Genomic DNA, 21075 nt, shown 5'->3' on the forward strand with positions numbered 1-21075 from the left:
TCCAAATCCTCACTGCAACCAAGGCTCCCCAGCAACTGCAGATCTGGGTGGTGGTAAAGTATTAGAGCAATTGGTGATGTATCTTTCTTAATCACTATGACATTTTCCTGTACACTAATGATTAGGTGTATTACTCTGCTTATTACCATTGCTGCTTAAAACTACAGTGTAATAAGCTTATTGTTTTAACTAAATGCATTAACCTTATGTTTGTATTGCCTTGAAATAGACAGCAAAATAAGCTTTTTGTTGGTGTCTGTGTCCTTCCTATTGACACTGTCAAATGGCAGAACACACCTTCAGTTCACTTCTTACCTAGACCTAGATCTCAGAATCTGTGAGACAAACGGATGTTGGGAAGATCTTCCTATAATGAATTTGTAAGACAAACCTGTTTTTTAAGGAGGAAAACAGCAAAAAGCTTTTCAAATTTATCCTTCTCTCCCAGGTAATGCACTTACTCTCTAGCAAATACAATCTTTGCAATGGTTTGAATCAATGTGAAGAGATAGATTCCTACCTTGTTAATCTGATCTCACCAGCACTTTATTTACCTACCCATTTTCTTCTACAGTCAGGTGAAACAAGAGCACTATTTAGTTTTTCCTTTCTATCCTCTTAGTCTCCATGAAGAGGTCAATACCCTTTTTGATCAAGTGGCAATACCACTTTCATTAGCCCTTGGTCAATATTCACATAAGTACTTCCACAATTTCTCACGTTGCCTCTCATTCTTTAAAGGAGTTCTTTTCAAATACTCCCAAAGTCATGCCATATTTTCCCCAAAAATCTCATTAAAACTCTTTGTTGCTATTCACATAAAATAGATTTGATTCTAGCTAGGAGGCTAATGTGTTATGTCTTTTGCTTGTCATAGTCACCAACATTGTGTAAGTAGTTCTTTAGACTTCCTCAACACTACTCACCCCAACAGTACCCCCCATCCCCCCACACTCTGGGGCAGGGGCTATCACTGAGTCTTTGAACCACACTGGCATTTCTGAATACACCACCAATAAAATGCTGCTACAAGAATTACATAATGCCTCACCTTCGTTCTAATAGTTGATAGCTTTATTCAAAGGAAACCAACAAACAACCCTCAAAGCAACACCCTAACAATTGTTGTCTTTTTCAACTGGAAATGCTTACTAAAACCAAGAAGGCCTCTTATGAATCCATCTGCTTGTGCTCTTAATTTCCCAAATGAAGTCTTCTGTTGCCCATGTTTCCAGCAACTGACTGCTGTCTCAGAGGCTTCATTTTCAGTTGAACTCTTATAAAGACAGTTAACACATCACACCAGATTTACAGAACACTAACTCAATCTCAATATGCAGCAATAAAGATCATTACTAATAAAAGTCCTATTTAAACTATTTGAACATTAACATATAAACCAGCGAGTGAGAAAACATCCACATCATAACTGAGGCAGAGAAACAAGACAACAAAATTTGGTTATGCTTCTAAATCTTCTTGAAAGTACATTCTTCTTTCTCTCCCTTTTTTGTTTGCACAAAAAAGTGGGTATTGTTAATCTCCAAGATGGCTGTAACTGATCTCCTCCAGATGAGGAAAATTAAACAGATTTAATCACTAGCTACAAGTGGTCTCCACCATCCTTCTGCCTTGAAGAAGGTATCTGCAGAAACTTAGCATTTTATACTCTCTTCTTCAGTTCAATAGCTCAGCTGGGGAGACAATAATTGCCATGTGAAAAGCCACCAGGTTAGTGTATCCACAACCTGTAAACTGCTACGTACTACCTAGCATGCCATACATGAAACATTGATTCATTTTACTTTTAGCATTCCAGTAACAGTACTTCTCACAAAAAAAAAAAGAGCACTTGAAACCACACAAAACAGATAGGCAAAGAAAAAAAATAACTGGAAGAACAATGAAGGACTTTGAAGAGTCCCCTACATTTGCCAACCACTTATCACTGAACAGGTGGTTAAATCCTATCCATCATGAACTGTGCTGCAAACGTGATACTTACATGCCTGAGCCACAACATACAGTCTCAAAGAAAGCCTCTTCCTACCCACCACCTTTCATAGAAGTCCCTGATACCTCAACTGTCTGTTGTGATTGAGTATCATCTTATTTTTCATATACTTCTGCAAACCTGTTTCTCCTAATGGGTGAAAAGGCTTTGCATCTCTAAGATGAGACAAAGATTATACCATTTCTCTGAAAGCCTTCACATGAATTTCCCAAATGAGGAAATCAATCACATTCTAGGAGAAGCACAAGCACAGCTATAACTAAGCTAGAAATTAATATTATTTAACAAACAGTTTAAATCTATTTTAATGTAATTCTTTCTCTCTTCTTGACATATAGGACAAAAACCACCACCATGTATTGCTGCTAATAGGCTTTAATTTGACTCCAGTAATTAAATGGGGCCACAATGATGAGTATCTGGTCCAACAGATGTTTAAAAACAATGAAGTTATATTGATAGACTCCTGATATTACATCAGAAAGTTTTGAAAGTTGACATAAATGGGAGCACATTCAAAACATTTTCTATTTCCAAGGAGAGAAAGGAAAATGTAAGTGGATTTATAAGGCTTCTCCCCCGTGTGTCCTTCTCTTCTTCCACAAGCCATTCTGGGGTACAAAAGGAGATATGTTGATACGACAGTAACACCAGATTTAGAAGTTAGCTTACCATATTTGTCTCGCAAGCCAACTGTACACCTGAAGACTCCACCAAAGGCCACATCTTCACCAAATATTACTGAAAAATAAGAACAGCAGAGGAGGCTAGTGTTACTCCAATGCATCTTATTTTTAGTAAAAGTTTTAAAGGTTTTTTTATAGGAGATACTAACTTAAGTGACATCTAACATTTCTTGTTATTTCAAGATTTATCCAGACATAAGCATTTTTCATGTACAGACTAACTGTAACAAATAAACAACCAAGGTTAATGCGGAGACAGTACAGCAACACAATTATGTCTCAAAACAAAATTCATTACACTGATTCAGCTTTCACTAACCAATTATTTTTCTGAAATAGTCTATAATATCAGAATATCTAAATTAATAAAAGCAATTCCAAGAAACAATTACATTCGGTCACTAAAGAGTCACTGAAGTGTTCTGCTTCAATCAGTAACTATTTGTATTCTTCACCCACAGATTTCAGTAAATACAGTGTTTTGAAAAATGTCAAATTAAGTTTTTTTCAAAATACCAATCCAACATGAAATTGCAAGCCTTCTCCAAACATATTTGCCATATCCCTGAAGAGTGACTTCAGATTAACTCCTCCACAGAAAACAGGGATATCTAAGACAGCTCTCATTCTTCAACGCTACTATCCTTACAGTGTGGGCGAGGCAGCCAATAAAGTTTTATCACTGAAAGTAATTACCTTGAAAATTTAGCTTCATGTCAATTAATCTGGATTTTTTTTCTTTGAAGTTACAGAGTGATTTTTCTTAAAACACTTTGGTTACTTAATTCACAGAAATTTCAATTAAGCATGTAAGAGATGTGCAGCTGTATCACCAATAGCAGCTTGCACAATCTGGGTTCAATTCCTCAATACTCTCTGTACTCTAAAGGACACAAAACAATGAGTTAGCCTCCTTGCCTTTCAAATACTATTTTTATTTAAATAAAATACATTTCTGACTGGAAGCATTAAAAGGCATTAACACAGTTCTGACAATCACATTAATGACACAACTTAAGGATAAATAACTTGTATAAATATGTAAAACCAATGCAATCATGGAGTTTATGACTGAAGTATGTCCCCAGATCATCTAATTCATTTTTATATTAATTGGTTTGGGGTTTTTTATGTACTGAAGTTTTTGTAAGGCCTTTCCATCAACATATGGCTACACACTTTTGAGCCAGCTGGCATTAGAAAAAAGTCCCATTTAATGCTGGTAACAGCAAACTTGCATGGATTTACTCATTCTGTTCAGCCACTGAAAATATTTTCCTGGACAGATTCTAATTCTCATCAACACAAGTCTGAGGATTTCCACTACTTAACAACAGTTGCTCAATTCCCATACAACTAAAAACATATGAAGGACACGCTTTCTATTTCAAGTGCTAATTAATTCAGTAAGTAGGGTGATACTGACAACACACGTCTGGACTGTAGAACTCCGACACAGTCTTGCAAAGGGCTTTGCAAAGATCCAGCCCTGCAAAGCTGACAAGCAAACTAGAACCTCAGAGACACTAAAAGGCTGCTAGGTTACTTTTACATGACTGATTCTTCAGAAATGGTACTAAAAATCTCTTCTTGGAATTAGTTTACCTGCAGTTGTCTAAGTTCAATGAGAGGGAATGTAGACAGACAACATGGAATTTGTCTTAACAGATCAGACAATTAGTCAGATTTCAAGTTGGGCAAGTAATGCCAAAAAGAGTGAGTACTAACACACTAAAAAGAAAAAACAAAATAACATAGATCATACAGCTTTTGCAGCTGTGTTCGTGGCATTAAACATCTTTCAGATACATGGCCATCATCATGCCTTTGTTATGACAACAGAAGCAATAGACCTCCTGTTATGCATAAGAACTAAAAGCCCAAGTAAATAGTTTTGTGCAAAAAAGCTTAGGATAACACTTTCAAATCAAGCTATGACAAATTAGCTTCTTCAAAATTACAGGTTATCCAAAATGCAAAAGCCTAGAAAATCTTACATTGCCTATGCACAACAATGAACAAAAATCAGTAAAACTGGGGGGAGGGGGGGAGGGGAGGAGGCGGGGGGAGAAGGAGGGAATGGGACAGAGAAGGAAAGAAGGGAGAATGGACAGAGGAGGGATATAGAATCTCTAAAAAACAACACTTTTTTGAGCACAGAGAGTGGAAGAAATTAAAAACTAAGACATAAATTTTAAAAACTCCTTTACTTACTGGTGGGACTCAAGCTGCCCTTAAGTATAGTTCACATCAGTAAAACCAGAAGCATGTTAAGCAATGCATCTTTCTGTCCCATCTCTCAAGCAAAAATACACCCAGCTAATACAGAAGACACAACTGCTTCTTAGATCACTAATCTGTTAATACAACACTTTTTTATTTTTTGAGACTAAAGTGTAGAAAGAACTCAGTAGAAAATTGTAAATACTGTGAGAAATGCATTTAGTATTGTACATAAATAGGCAAAACAAAATGCAAAGCACACACAAGTATAGCATACCTGCAGTTGGATCTTTGGCTAAAGCATTGTCCAAGGCACTTGTTATGGATTGGAAGAGATTCATCTTCTGAGTTTGCCCTGTGTGAAAGTGATTATTTAGCCATTTCATTTTGTTCAAAACACAAAGTACATCAGAAAACAGTACTACAAAACATCATTAAAAACTTAGTTAACAGCCATAAACAAGATCACAGTTAGGAGTCCCAAGGTTCATCTGCTGAGTAAACTTAAGCTATGGGATAGATGGAATTGAGCATGGCATTCCTTGCAATTCTACTATATATATCTTATAATTCTACTACCCTGCATTCAACCTTTTCCCAAAAACTATGCTCTTAGATAAAGCAAACACAGCTTTGCAATGCTTAGTCAAATACTAGGAACAATGAGCAACACAAGAGGTTTTCAAAGAAACCAACCATAGCATTATTGTTTTGAGGATTGGGATCCTTTCTGATAAGATCCATCAGATCTCATTAAGTTTGCTTCAGCATTCTTTAATTATCTTTTTTTAACGCTCCAGTCTTCCCTTTTTACAGACACCTATATTATCAGACATTTTCTAGACCACCAGCCTACTCTCCACATTCAATGATGAACTTAAAATGGGTAAAGCAAATGCACCAGAATGTTGTATTACAAACTTCTGCGGAGCAGGTTGAAAGAAAACTTTCAAAACCAAGAAAGGCTACCCGAGTGCTCTTCTTCACTGCAACATTGCAAGGAAAAACAAATGGGCCTGGAAGCAAAGATGGGGAAAAAAAAACCAATAAACCATTCCTCGCTGCTGTGACCAACTCAGATCCACCAAGGAAAGGAAATAATGCCTTATCTGAAACTGAGTGAATAAGAAATTCCCTGGCTGGTATTTGGTAGCCCTTTAACTGGCAAAACCTCTACATCATGGCAAGAATCCAGAACCAATAAGAATACAACCTACCAGTGCACACAGCACATTAAAAAAAAAAAAAAAGTGATGGTTAGGTGAAGGTCCCAGACAAACAAGAGAGAAGGTGTTAGAAAACAGAATGAGCTACATTTCTGTTTCCAGTAGCTACAGTATGTCAGTGTCCCTCAACAACCATTCAGCTTCCCTTCCTCATGCCACACCAGAGGTGAGCAGCAGCACTCACACACATTCCTATGCTTGTTACCTTCACTTGTTACATTTCACATTCCTTTAAGAGGTAGCTATAAAAAAAGTTACGGGAACTGTTCAAATTATACAACAGCTACAAATAACCAACACTTAGGAATTCAAGGGAAGGAAAGCTGTTATTTCTCTCTTTCCTAAGTCGACCACACTAGTATTTAGGTTATCTTTTCCACAAGACACAAACCCTTCCACTATTTGATATAGATAAACGCCCATTATTTAAACAACTGTCAGAAACATGCTGACCTGCTGCTCTGGCTTATAATAAAGGTTTTTTCTCACAGGAAAGGAAATCTAGCTGTGCTCTCCAGATTTGAACTGAGGAGTTGGAGCAGCTTCCTCATCAGGATAAGTATTGGTGTAACTTTCTTTCACTTTCACTATTTTTCCACAGAATTTCAAAGTGTATTTTAAATCAAGGGAAGTAGCTGTCTATTAGTAAACGGCAAAAAAAATCTGGCCTGCCCCACTAGAGCTTCTTCACAATGATCTCAAGCAGAGCCCTGTAGCACACAGGCTTTAACTCCGTGACACCTTGGCTGCTTATACCTCCCAATGACAAACAGAAAGAGACAAGAGTTTTCTTGGCCTTAATGGCCAAGCTGAAACACCAAGGTACCCAGGCAAGCAACACCCTTCTAAGAGGTAGTGTGGTTCATGTGAGAGAAACAGCCCTTTCCCAGTCGGCAGGCTCCTTCCAGAACTCAGCACGACTCATCTGCAGGGATGTGCCTGGGAAATAAGAGTCAAAACACCAACTTCCAGCCTGAGCTGTGATTACTCTGATTACTCTTTCCAAGTGATCCACAATTACTCTGAAGTGTGTCACCACGAGGTTCTCCTCAAACCTTTCGCCAGGCAGCAGCCTTTATTGCCACAGGTTTATTACCACATTCACGACTTCAGCACACAGCGCAAAACCAGGGCTGGAGGCAGCTGTTAAGCTCCTGCCAGAAGCTCTGCCCCCGACACGGGAGAGGGCCCGGGGAAGGGCTCGCAGCTCCGAGCAGGCGATGGGCAGGCCTATCGCAACCTCTGCGCCGACTGCCCAAAGCGAAACTTCACCGAACACCCACTTCGCGGGAGCCGGTGAGGCGCGGAAGGGGCCTGAAGCACCGCGGCCGCTGCCAGCGGCCCGCGGGGGCCTTCCCGCCCCCAGACCGGGTTCTGAGCGGAAAACCGGCGGGTGGCAGCGGCGCGGCCTCTGCGGGGCAAACGCACTCAGGCAGAGGCCGCCGCCGCCCGGGGACACAGAGCGACCCCAGGTAGGAGGAGGCGGGAAGCGCCCACCCTTGTCCCTCCCTCCGCCCCACCCCGGCCGGGGCCTTCCCCGAGGAAGCGGCGGCGACGGGGCGGATCCAGCAGCTGAGCGAGGATGAGCCCGGCCCGCGGGGTGGACCCCGGCCCGGCCCCGCTCTCACCGTACGCGCTTGGCGCCGGGTCCGGCTGGAAAGCGAAGTGAGCCGCGGACCGGCGTGGCACGGCCGGCAGCGGGGGGAGGCGGCTCCAAAGCCCGCCGCGGCGGCGCACCGCCACCGCCGCTCCGGAGGCGACCGCCCCGCGCAGCGCCAGCGCCAGCCCCGCTGCCGCCATCGCCGCCGCTGTCAGGGGCTGCCGCGGCCGCCGCGCGTTCTAAAGAGGCGGGGTCCCGGCTGGGCTTCCTGAGTGGCCAGCAGCGGGTGGAGGACGGACCAATCCGAAGCCGCTCTGCGGTGGGTGGAGTGGAGCGGCAGGGTTTCCTGCGCGTGCGCGGAAGTCACGCTCTTGGGGAAGCGGGGGAGGTGGGGGGGAGAGGTTGTGTTCTCGGCACGCGGGGGCAGCACGAGCGGGAGTGGCGCGCGCCGTGGGGGTGAAGGCGGGCCGTGCGCGTGCGCCACGGCTGGGGGCTGCTGCTGGGCGCGTGGGGCGGGCCGGCCCTTGCGTCCTCATGGAATGGTGGGATGCCTTAGGGCTGAAGGGACGTTTGAAGGTCATCTAGTCCAACCCCCCTGCAAGAAGCAGGGATGTCTGTACTGGGTCAGGTCGCTCAGAGCCCCATCAAGTCTGACCTTGAATATCTCCAGGGACAGGGCCTCCTCTACCTCTGCAGGAAACCTGTGCCAGTGATCTATCACCCTCATAATTTTTTCCTAATACCCAACCTAAATCTGCCCATTTCTAGTTTAAAACCATTAACCCCCGTGCTATTGCTACATGCCCTCAGAAACAGTTCTTCTCCAGCTTTCTTATAGGCACCTTTCAGGCATTGGAAAGCCGCTATAATGTCCCCCCAAAGCTGCCTCTTCTCCAGGCTGAACAAGCCCAACTCTCTCAGCCTGTCTTCACAGGAGAGGTGCTTCAGCCCTTTGATCATTTTTGTGGCACTCTTCCTCTTCACGCTCCAACAAGTCCATGTCCTTCTTGTGTTGAGGTCTCCTTGTGTGCAGGGGTTGGCTCTGTCACAGCCCTAGCTGAAACTAATCCCTCACCTTTCTTCTTAAATGTTTTTCTTCCACTGGGATTTTCCTTCTGTTATCCTAGCATTGAGAAACACTGGACAAACATCTGAAGTCTTCAAATCCTACCCCAACAGAGGGCCTGGAACAATAAGAAGTATTAATAGAACTGCAAATATTACCTGTACCTTCACTGCATTTTATTTATTTTTTCAGCAGTTGAAATTAGAGTCTTTCACATGGATGTCTTTGACAGGTTTTATAAAGCACTCTAATGTTCTTACAAAATGATCACCTCGCATTTACTCTCCAGGTGCTCCCATAGCTCCAATGAAGCTTCATGTTCTATTGTTGCAGCCTTCTTTCTTCCATATGTCCAACTTTACCATGTTCCAGTTACTTCATATTTTTCTGCACACATGCTCTTGCATCAACCCCTTTCAGGTGGTCCCCAACACATAATAAGTTTCTTTGAGTTGTTGTTCCTTATCTGTATTACTATCTATAAGACTGACTATATTTGATAGCATTTTTTCTCAGTCCAACAGCTCTAATTTCAAAACCATGCCACAGAGAAAAAGACTAAAAACTAGAATAATATATACATGGAATTATAGAATCATTTAGCTTGGAAGACCTTGAAGTTCATCAAGTCCACCACTAAAGCATCTCCCTGAGCACTACATCTACATGTCTTTTAAATACTTCTGGGGGTGGTGACTCAGCCACTCCCTGAGCAGCCTGTTTCAATGATTGAGAACCCTTCAAGTGAAGAAAATTTTACTAATGCTCAATCTAACCTCCCCTGGTACAACTGGAGGCCATTTCTTCCCATCCTATCCCTTGTTACTTGGGAGAAGAGATCAGCACCCACCTGGCTACACCCTCCTTTCAGATAATTGCAGAGAGCAGTAAGGTCTCCCTTGAGCCTCCTTTACTGCGGACTAAACAGTCCCAGTTGCCTCAGCCACTCCTCATAAGACTTGTGCTCTAGACCCTTCACCAGCTTCATTGCCCTTCTTTGGACACGTCCCAGCACTTCAATGTCCTTCTTGTAGTGAGGGGCCAAAAACTGAACACAGTACTCCAGGTACAGCCTCACCAGTGCTGAGTGCAGGGGGACAACCTGGTTCTGCTGGCCACACTGATACAGGCCAGGATGCTGTTTGCCTTCTTGGCCACCTGGGCACACTGCTGGCTCATATTCGGCCAGATCCCGACCAACACACCCAGGTCCTTCTCCTCTGTGCAGCTTTCCAGCCACTTTTCCCCAAGCTTGTAGCGTTACATGGAGTTGTTGTGACCCAGGTGCAGGACCCAGGACTGAGTTGCTGAACCTCATAGGGCTGAAGCCCACCAATCCAGCCTGTCCAGGCCCCTCTGCAGAGTCTTCCTATGCTCAAGCAGATCAACACTCCCACCCAATTTGGTGTCATCTGCAAACTTACTGAGGGTACGCTCAATCCCCTCACCCTGGTCATTGATAAAGACATTAATGAGAACTGGCCCCAGCACTGAGCCCTGGGGAACACCACTTGTGATCGGCCACTGCCTGGATTTAACTCCATTCACCTCTGGCATCGTCCTCTTCAAATGAGAACTCCTGTAACCCCTTTTGAATAGGTCCTTGTTTTAAACACTGAAGTATGGGGTTACATATGTAATAGGAAATATATACCACTATTATGATTAGATACTCTTTCTTTCTGAGTTCCAAGCCATTGCTGAGTATCCCTGTAGTGACCACAAGATTTCAGTGAAGACCAATGTTATATTGTGTATTGTATGGGGAAAAAAAAGTTTTAACATAAAAAAATAGATTTTGAATTTCTGAATCTGGGAATTTTTGCAAGATAAAAGGCTTAATGCTACTACTAACTGGGGAGACCAGTCCCTTTCTCTTTAACATGCATTTTATCCTTAGAGACTGCTGACAGAGCACTTGAGATCATGGGATCAAACAAATTCTTATATATATATATGTATGAGAATATATATGTATATAGAAGTATATCCCATAGAAGCAAAGTACCGTTGAGTATCTAAAAGGCAGTGAGAATTTTAATAAACAGTAGAAAAACAATCTCTCCAGTGGAAGAGGAGTATAAATGTCATATGTTGAGACTGCTTCCAACTCCACCAGAAGGCAAAATGTAAATATTTGGAAAAGTTTAGTGTGTAGCAAACATTGTAACCACCAAATGATACAAAACCATTTATTTGTATGTCTAATAGTGTAAGAGATTACAAATAACCGAATTTATTTTTCAAATAATTGTATTTCTTTTAGTAAGCAATGTATTTGAGTAGGAGGAAATTAACTATACTGCACATGGCTGTGGACAGAGCTGCGAAACTTAAAAATGGAGAATAGACAGTATAGAAAGGCATGGCTTGACTTCTAAGTCTGTCATCTATTTTAATGTGTCAGTTGTTGGACCTCTGAGTTGCTAAACTCAGACTATAAACTATGAGATATATTCAGTTTGTGTACAATTAGCATTTGTCATGCTGTATTATTTATAATATGAGGCAATAACCTTGGTCAGATATTTCAGGACATACTTCAGTTTTCAATGGAGGCAGATCCTCGCTGTCTTAGTTGGGTGACTGTTGTCCCCTACATCTGGTGATACATGGAACTTGAAAAGGATAAGAATGGTCATGCAGCCCGGTATCTTACAGAGGAAGTTATGGCATTTATGATTGAAGGGTGGAAAGAAGAAAGAACCTTCAGCAAGACCTTCAGCACTTGCTATGTAGACTGAGGTGAAAGAGAAAAAAGTGTTACCACCGCAATTATTGTTGCATTTTGAGTACAAAAAGTTCGTTGTCCACATTTGCACTGGTACTAGAAAGGGTAATGGGCAATCAAAGAGATTTATCCAAGTGTACTTTGGCTGACCAATATGTTAGCAGTGATGAGTCCTAGCATTCATGCATTTCCAGCTCTGATGGGGTAGTAATTATATCCACGTTGTTTCTGGCATATCTTATGATATTCCAGCAACTTCAATTACATTTTGAAGACAGCTTTCTCATTTGGAAGTTGTTCAGTCACTTAGAGTCACTTCTGTTAATTCTATACACCAGACTTTTAGGAGCTGAAATCAGCTACATTCCCCATCTGTGTGTATTAGTCATTATGTGCATCCTTACTGTTGTTGACAACCATTAAAAACTCTGGCAGTCATTACAATTCTTTCTGAATAGTCATGCAGAGCGATTAATGAGGATCCGATGATGACTGCAGACCCTATTGACATGCACCAGATTATACCCATGTTTATGCCAGCATTAGTCAGATGTAACTCCTTTGAAGTCCATGTTGTTACCTCAGATTGACATGGATCTAATTGTGAGCAAATTGCAAGTGTTGGACTCTGACATGAGCATATGGCTCCATGTCTACTATTATACTTCAAAATCTCTCAAAACTTGAATATAATTTACAGCTAAGCTTTAGACTCATTCTGAGTTTGTCACATTTCCAAATAGGTGTTACTTTACTTAAATTACATCTCTGTATATGATGAGACATACAGATGATTTCTGTTGCATTCCTTTGAGTGTAGTTTCACTGTTGTTTTCTTGTCAACTCTTTCACGCTGTAGTGTTTCTGCAAGTTTCCCTCACTGCTCTCTTGTTCACTGAAGGAATTTTGTTGCATGTTCTCCACCCCAACAGTTGATTAGTTCATTCACCTCCTCTTAGACAAGCTTCTAGTAAGCACTCTTGTCATGCTAATACTATGTTTTGGTACTACAACTGTTTTCTTGAATCCTTTGCTGTCTTCAGTCTTCGGCCTACACTAATTATGATCTGCTTCATCCTTCTTTTTCTATAATTTATTGGTACTTTGGAGCTGTTTTCTCCTGTCACTATTTCATCCTTCACAGAAGTGAGCTATTTTGTTGGTTAGGGATAGTTATCTGTTGGGTACATATAACTGAGGAACTGTTTTCTAAAATGTACTGTGGAAAAGAGATGTCGCTGTCAACCTGGCTGTTTTATTACCAGTCCTGTATGGAGGACTGTAGACACATGCATGTGAACAGAAAGGATAGTGTTACTCCTAGGAATTAGTCTGAGCAATGGGACTTAGAATTGGTTTCATCTTAGCTAACATAAATGTCAGGGACCATTTTTCAGTGTAGCAGAGAAATTGTAATTTTACACTTTGATAAAAAAGCAGGCCGGGACACTGCATCTGCAAGGTGTAGTCTGGCAAAGAGCAGGAAAAAAAGGAAAAAAAACTTTAATGGAGTAGTTTTGTACCGATTTGCATGTAGGGTCAGAAATCACCCAGTTTATTCTGCTGAATCACCCACCTCTGTGTTAAAACAGTGCTTCCCACTCGGTCTAGAACAGTAACTCTGTCTTTCATCCCCAGCTTCCTTTCAAACACTTCACCAGACTGAGCACACTCAAGTTAAAGGCAATCCTATTTTTAAATTACATGAGTAATTCCTAACATTAAGCAAAGCAATGCTAGAAGCAGCAGTGTCTATCATCAGAGACATTATTCAGCTCTTTCTGTAAGACATTTCAGTGTCTCCTAATTAGGGGAAGAGAATCCCACTATCCTCTGTTGAATTCAATCAGTTTTAATTGCTTTGAAATCACAGAGGGAATTTAACTATATTTTCTACTGTGACTCAATCTTGAATTACCTGTACAGGGGAATGATTTCTAATAGTTGGCAGCTTATAATTCTAATGCAAAAAAAAAAGGTTGTAATGAAATCAAATTTGTACAAGGAATAAGGACTACATTTTTATCTTGAGAATAGTTATATGTAGAAAGAATTTACCTGGGAACATGCTGGATTTTCATCACTTCCATTCTTCAAATAATAATTAAGATTTCTTTGTAGAAATAGCTCAAACAAAAGTTATGATCTTGATACCAAAACGACTGGATGGGGCCATATTGAATTAATAACTTCCGGTTCTAAATTATCATCTGTTGTTCATTAATAAGTGAGAATTTATATATGACTGATCAGAAAAGTACACCAAAATTATCTCAATCAATCAGATTTGGTAATCAGTGGAGAGATGAATTCTTCATATATACACAACTGACACTACAAGCATCATTCAAAATCAGAATTTGTCAGTTTTGATGCCTGCTTGTAGCATAGTAGTGTTCAGTGGAAGATAAAAAAAGGGAGAATAAAAAGGTGTGATAAATAAACTCGTGCCAGGAACCCAGAGAGCCAAAGCCTCAGTGTTTTCCCATAGCTAGTCATTGCCTGGAGCACAGTGCGGTTCTAGTGTCTGTCAAATTGAACTACCTTTGTGAAGCATTCTGTCCTCTATAGGCAACTCTGAAGTACACTTCTGTATTTTTTAGGCTTATTTTATTCAGACTAATAGCATCAGCTCTGATTCAAATAATAATAAACTGTAAACCATCTCTTGTGTACAGGTAGAAGTGTGTTACAAAAAGAGATAGAAAAGAAAATCCACTGTCCATGCATTATCTTTTGTCAGAAGATAAGATTTTATTTGGTTTATTTGGCTTTAAATAACGGTCATGCAATCTAAAGATGTCCCCTGTGGATCATATGAGTTCCCACAGTGTTGTGGCTGCCGCTGGCAGGTACTGCTCTAGAGATAACCATGTAGCAAGCAGGGTGTTCCACAGGCTTAAATAAGTGTCTGAGGTTCCGTTCACCTTGCCACAGTCTGACCTTGCGCTGCTGATCAGTTGGAGCTGTGATCGGTTGCAAAACCATAAACTTGATATTTCTTTATATTTAAATACATCAACATCTATTAGAAATAACATAACTTGAGAATTGGCTTACTGATTTGTAGTTTTTCACATACACCATTAGGTGGCAGAGAACAGTAAAACTTTACTTGATGAAATGTCATACATATGTGGCAATACAGATCTGTCAGATTGTTCTCTCCACCCTTTTTGAATCAGAATTATTTCCTACTGTGAACTGTCAAGAGCTTTGTCTAGTTAATTATTAAATGGCTTACCAACAGGGCTCACTGCTTTCATCAAGACTGTTTCAGATTTCATTTCTGTGCAATCCTTTTGTCAAAAGAAAAAAAAAAAAACCAGGCATATTCATCCTACTGGGAGTTCTCTAAAAATTAAATCAGACTATAGTTGTATCTTAGCTTTTCTGCTTCTGCTTCTGGTCAGGCTAAATCTGCCTGCTGGAAGGAGCCTCTAGGCCAGGCTAATTCCAGCAGGCATTAGTGGGAGGCAAGAAATGTTACTCTTTTTGGAGCTTTGATTCTAAACTGGTTGTAAGGGCCAGGCTTTTGTCCAGGTTCAGCTGTAAATAAGGACTTTTTACATAGCACGGGAAGAAGAAGTTTGAAATGATGCCCAGGCAGACAGATAGGTGGATGCATATTAAAAGTCAGGGAATTTATACTGCCAGAAACATTTGCTTCTCTAGATCTAATTGGCTGCTGATTTTTGAATTGCAGTGATTGTCACAGATGAGAGGTTAGGTGGCAGGAATCGCAGAGCAAGACTTGCCTGCCTGCTAACTCACGTGATGATTGATGTATGGACAGTTAATTCCGCTACTCTGTTGGAGTTAAGGATGTTGATGCTCAGCGTTTCCCAGAAACATAGAATTAAGTCCCTACAGGAGTATCCCCTAAGAGATTTATTCTTATTCCCTCAAGCTCTTAGGAACTGTGCCACAGATATTGTCACATGCACTTAATTGGAAAGTCCCAGTGCAGATTTTTCCATATGTTTATGTAATAAACTCATGCCAAATGGAGAAGTCACGATTCCAGAAAACACACTACAGCTGCAGTTTGCCATACCCATTTGTTAATCTAACACTCGAAAGGAGGAGAAGCACAGGAGGGACATTTTGTTGATCTTATTTTTGACTAGTCTGATGTGTAGAGAAATTCAGCTCCATGCAGTTCTAACATGACCTAGTCAGTGACAGTAGAGGGACTGAAATCCATTATTCCCAGATAAATGTGTGGTAGCAACTCACAGAACTCCTACAGTGTGTCTCTCTGTCCCAGGCATTCTCATCTGGAACCAAGAAGACCTGTGTTCCCTGATTTCAGCCCCAGCATTGCCTGGGAACACCAACAGTAAGCACCCAAGCTGTAGTTTCAGTATTTTTGAGGTCTAAATGCCTGCTTGGATTTGGATTCAGCATTTTTCATCGTAGGCCCTGAGTTTCCGTCACTGTGTTGTATCTGCCCAGTTCAGACATAGGCAATCCTGTGGGAAATGGCACCCAAACAAGAATCTTCCACCGTTAAAAATTCCAAACCCAGTAATAATGATGATACCACAAGATGACTTAAGCAACAGACTTTAACTTGGATTGCAGAAAATTGGATTCCTTCCAAATAGATACAGCGCCTGTGCCCATCACAGTCCCATGGCCACCATGGCTGTTAGCATAAAAGGTGGGTCACCTTCAACAACCTTTTTTTTCCTTCACCAAAACCTTACAGATTTCAGAAAGCTGTCAAACAGGACCGAACTAAGTCAGCACGCCATCAGCCTTCACATCTGACAGCAGTCTTGGTACTCCAAATGGATTAGTCTTGTGGTCAATCCATAGATCACCCTACCCTATTTCTACCTGAGGCAGAGGTGATTTATTTACCTTTGTGGAAAAGGGAGGAACAATCCTAAAGATCAAACTCATCACTTACTGTGCCTTAGGTTTTTTAAATTGTGGATAAGTAGCATGAAACATTGGATCTCCAAAAAGGTCTTTTTGGTCTGCATGATTTACATGTGGGTTACCATATGCCTGGAGCTAGAGAAGATTGTTCATCTGTTATCAGACTGTATTGCATGTGATATTCTTCACAGTTGTATCAGAAATGTCAAGAGCTGCTTACTCAGCTGGGTCCAGATCCTGAAAATTTCCATTTGTGCCTTTGGTCCTTCCATTGTTTTATAATCAGAAGTGAAGGCCTGCCCCAGAAGAGAACAAGCACATTCTGAGAGACTGTCTTATTTTCAGAATGCAGTGACCTAAACAAGATTCAGTCTTGCTGGATCCTCCCTAGAAGTTGTAGTTGTTTGCACAAGTGGTCACAAACACTTTTTTGATTTCTCCTGAACTGTGTCCAAGTTCAGCTTCCCTTGCAGGATTTTGTATCTTCCATCTGTTTTCTGAGGTGGATGTAATAAAGACAAGAACATGACAAATTATCTGCCTCAGCAACAAGAAGTTGCTAATTTGTATTGCTATACTGCCTCATCTCCTTTTACAGAGAGCATCACACAGTTGGTTTTCCTTGAACTCTCTAGGCAATAAAGTCTAAAATTTACTTTCCAGTACTTTCTTTTGAGGAGTCTGCAGTAAGCAAAAACATATTTCAGAATGCAAATAAGGGATAATATTTCACTGTAAGATAGGAGGAAGACCCTTGGTCAGAACTAACTCAAATTAATGAATGAGAGATTTTCCTTTGAAATGGTGGATGTCAGGCAGCACAGTAGAAGAAGGTTATCTGAAGAAGTCAAAAAATTCAGGAGAGCAGCAGGGCAAAGTGTATTTCCTAGGTATATGATGACTCTGTGAAGACTCGTGCTCTGTATCATCTCGCTCTGTCTTCCCTACTAGTCTTCTCACATCACCCAGAAATGAGACTAGTGGAAATAAAGAAGTATGCTTTCTTAGTACACTTTTCTTAGCAGGCTGAGAAGATGATAAAAAGAAGTAGGATGAGATAGAAAATAGGAATGGTTTTGTTCGGGTCTGCAAGATACTGGGATGATTTGCTTTGCAGTAGATTAATGCCTGTGGTTGTTTTCCTTCAAATGTGCCAGGAGGCGGTACAAGACCTAGTGATGGTTTCATATGTACTGTCAAAGCTACTGCCTACGACTGCACACATTCAGCTTCTTGTGAAAGACTGTTACAGACAAGACCAAAGGAAAAACTACTTTTGCAAGCACTGCTCTACTTGCCCAAAACAAACAACAGCAAGGGTGGTTTGTGTAGCAATTTGTAGGAGGAGATCTGAGGATTTTCATCCTTTCTTTAAGGCTGGGATCTAGGAAAAGAACCTGAAGGCTAAGGAGGAAGAAGGATACAGTTGCAAAACTAACAAACAAACAAAAAATGCCTTAACATAAAGAAGAAGTTGAGAAATTAATTTGCAGTAATAGAAAGGGATGTGAAAAAGCAGGTAGATGATGGAGTGGCAAGAGAGAAAATTAGGGAAGCCAGTTGCAACAGAGGAGAGGAAGATTTGCTTGAGATAGCTAAGAGGTGGAGCCTAAGAGAGCAGTGACACCGTCCAGGACAGTATGACATAAAACAGGAAGCAAAATGACCTCCAGGTGAAGGAAAGACAGATGGGAGCAAATCTGACATTCATCTCTGTACCAGACAAATTCACCCTCTGATTCAAGCAGATCAAGTGAACATAATGTTAGGCCATCAGTCAGACAAGTGAATGAGGTATGGACAAGAAGTGGAAATCCGTCAGAATAGGGGTGGCAGACAGAGCTGGGGGCTGACAGGGGGGGCTGACAGAGGTGGATGGATAGGGGACACACAACCATTGTCTATAAATGGATGAACACCTTGGAGTGAGAAAAGCTATTGGAATTGAATTACAATATTGATACAAGAAAGAACATGCATTTATTAGTAGTTAATAGAATTGGAGTTAGAAAGTTCCTAACCATCAGATCAGAGGCTCTGGGTGCTGCTTCATTAGGAACAGAGTGTGCAAGCACATCCTAGATTATCTTCAGCTGGAGCTTGATAAATTTGGGGATGTAATCACATAGAAGATTGATATCCACGATGAGAGAGACCAGATTGGATTTTGTAGGAGGGCCTTCCTAGTCCCTGCCCTAATCTTATTTTCCTAATAATGATGCTGTTGACTCACATATATTGACCAGGACAGGTGCAGACAGACACACATTTGCCTCATTCACTTTGCAAGCCAACTGTATGCCACCCACCTCTGGAATCTGTGTAGCTGGAGTGGCCCAGGGCTGTGCCCAAGTTGTTAAATCTGTGCAAATACATGACTTTCAGATCTGAACTGGCTTGCCTTTGCCTAACCTGGAGTGTGGGTGAGGGAGTCCACACCTATCCATACACCCTCAGAGGGCTGTGCAGGGCTCACATGTTGGGGCCTCAGAGGAGCAGAAAAACTGCTTTGATGAGGAGTACAGGAACAGTATGAGCTGATGTAGTGGGGCTGAGATCCCAAAAGAAATAACAGTAGTGACATGCAGGGGTACCACAGCTGAACCCTTGGGAGCCACATGCAGCATCTCTCTGGTCATTTCTGTATGACACTGTGGTGTCCAGTGGCAGACTGGAAGTCTGATTCACCAACATTGTGTATGGCATGTTCACCAGTAATGACAATGTACTTTTACATCTTTGATTGCCCTCTCAGTGCTGAGTTCTTAGACAACACTGCACAGCGGAGGTGATGCTACTGGTCCTCATTGTTAGAGCATCGCTTCCTTGTCTGTCATCATACTTCGCGTCATGCTCCCAGAAGTTGCATTGCTCCTCCTCAAGTGCACAGCCCCCCACTCATGCTGCAGTGACAGCAGCTATCTGCTGATCAGTCTATCTTCCAATGCACTGATATTTATATGTTTCGAAGCAAATGTTTATATATTATTGGCCTGTGGCAGATTATTTTTAATTGCTAACAAGATCCCAGTGGGGAAAGATTATTAAACTCTTCACTATGTGGTCACCCTCATAAACAAGGCCTTTATTTTGCAAAATCCTCTCCTGCTGTCCTGACTGGTGTCTCAACCACACTAAATTTCCATTTTGCTCTCCAGATAAACATCCATGCCTACGTGTGTGTGTGTGTGTGTGTGTGTGTGTGTGTGTGTCACACTTTTTCCGCTGTGACTGAAATGGGACCATTCCCACGCTACTTGAAGCTTTGCATTCTTGGCTCCTGCGATTACCTGCGAGCAGATAGCTGTGGCTATGTCTTCCTTTGATGAAGAAGTTCTTATCTTAGGTGAGATGTGGAGTGCTTCATCTTGCAACATTTCTGCTGCCCCCCCAGGCAGAGAGAGAGCAAGCGAGCAAGAGCTCAAGCACACAGGAAGAACGACAACTTGTACTTTCAAAATCAAAACCTCACCTAGGACAACAGTTGATAACAAGCCCAAGCAAAACAACTACTGACTCACTCTCCCCTCTTCTGGCCCCACTGGGAAAGACTGAGGATTTCTGTGCAATTAGTACCACTGGCTTCAGTGAGATCCCTTTTTGTCGTTAAAAAAACTGGAGCTTCTTTAGCCTGTACCTTTATTATAGAAACTTGTCTCCAGTTGTTTGGGGTTGGTTTTTTCCCTGAGTTGGTCTGCTCTGATCAGGGGACCTGTGATGGAAATTAAGTGATGTTTAATGGGGAAATACAGCTTCACTAAAACCCAGAATTTAGACTAAATTAGGCAGCCTGGATCTCACTGAAAGCCTTTGTGTGACTGTATTAGTATCAAGTACAGCACCACAGTTCTCACATATCTGTACCCTGCAGATATATTGATTTGGCTCACCAATCAATAAAATTCCAACATTTTATTTCCTAAAACTTTTAGGTTTTGAATGAAATACCTTTGTTTCTACTAAAAAGGTAATAAAGGCAATCCACAGAGAAAAAAAAAAAACAACATAGAAGTATTGATATAGATTAGGACACAGATAAGTCAGCGTGACTTCCAATGTGACTTTGAAATCTGGTTAATGCCAGATTTATATTATATTAATATATTAATATTATATTAGTATCTTAAAAGAGATTAATGTTTTCTCAAAGAAAAGTATGTCTTAGTCTTTTCTGGGCAAGTGAATGAAGTCACTGAACTGTCTTTGTTTCCAGGCCTAGATCAGATATCTGTTGTTTATTAGAAATACATGCTTAGCTGGAAGCATAAGTCTAAAACCTACTGTTTAAAGGAGATAGGACTGCAAAGCCAAGCATGCTAACTTTATAAGACATCAAAGCTAATACTGTATGTGCAAACCAGATCTAGACCATGCTTGTAGATGTTGTTGAGGTGGGATTAATCCCACTTCAATCATCTGAAAGGTAGACAGTGAATTTCAAATGGTCAGGTAGGCTCTGTAGCTGGATCGCAGGGCAGAGGTCCAGCAATTCATAGTGTGATGCATCCAAAGCTAAGATGTGTCTGAGAGAAGGGAGGCACACCTCCCCTGAAGCATGCTTGTCTCTGATCTAGAGAGAGTGCAAATGACTCGCTGCAAGGTGAATCCCACCATAACAAATGGCCTGTTATTTTTGCTA

The 21075-nt window shown here is 41.4% G+C and overlaps 1 protein-coding gene across 1 annotated transcript in view; it reads right to left on the reverse strand.

Annotated features, from left to right (window-relative positions):
• BCKDHB (branched chain keto acid dehydrogenase E1 subunit beta) overlaps positions 1 to 7959 on the reverse strand; it is a 131073-nt gene extending 123114 nt beyond the window's left edge. The window contains exons 1-3 of the mRNA XM_084260994.1: positions 7778 to 7959; positions 5201 to 5278; positions 2687 to 2755 (exon numbers count right to left, since the gene is read on the reverse strand). Coding sequence (XP_084117120.1) covers positions 2687 to 2755; positions 5201 to 5278; positions 7778 to 7949 — 319 coding nt within the window. The 5' untranslated portion in view covers positions 7950 to 7959. The remainder of the gene's footprint in view (positions 1 to 2686; positions 2756 to 5200; positions 5279 to 7777) is intronic.
• Positions 7960 to 21075: the final 13116 nt, after the last annotated feature.

Source organism: Gallinula chloropus, assembly GCF_964237585.1.
Source record: "Gallinula chloropus genome assembly, chromosome: 3".
NCBI lineage: Eukaryota > Metazoa > Chordata > Aves > Gruiformes > Rallidae > Gallinula > Gallinula chloropus.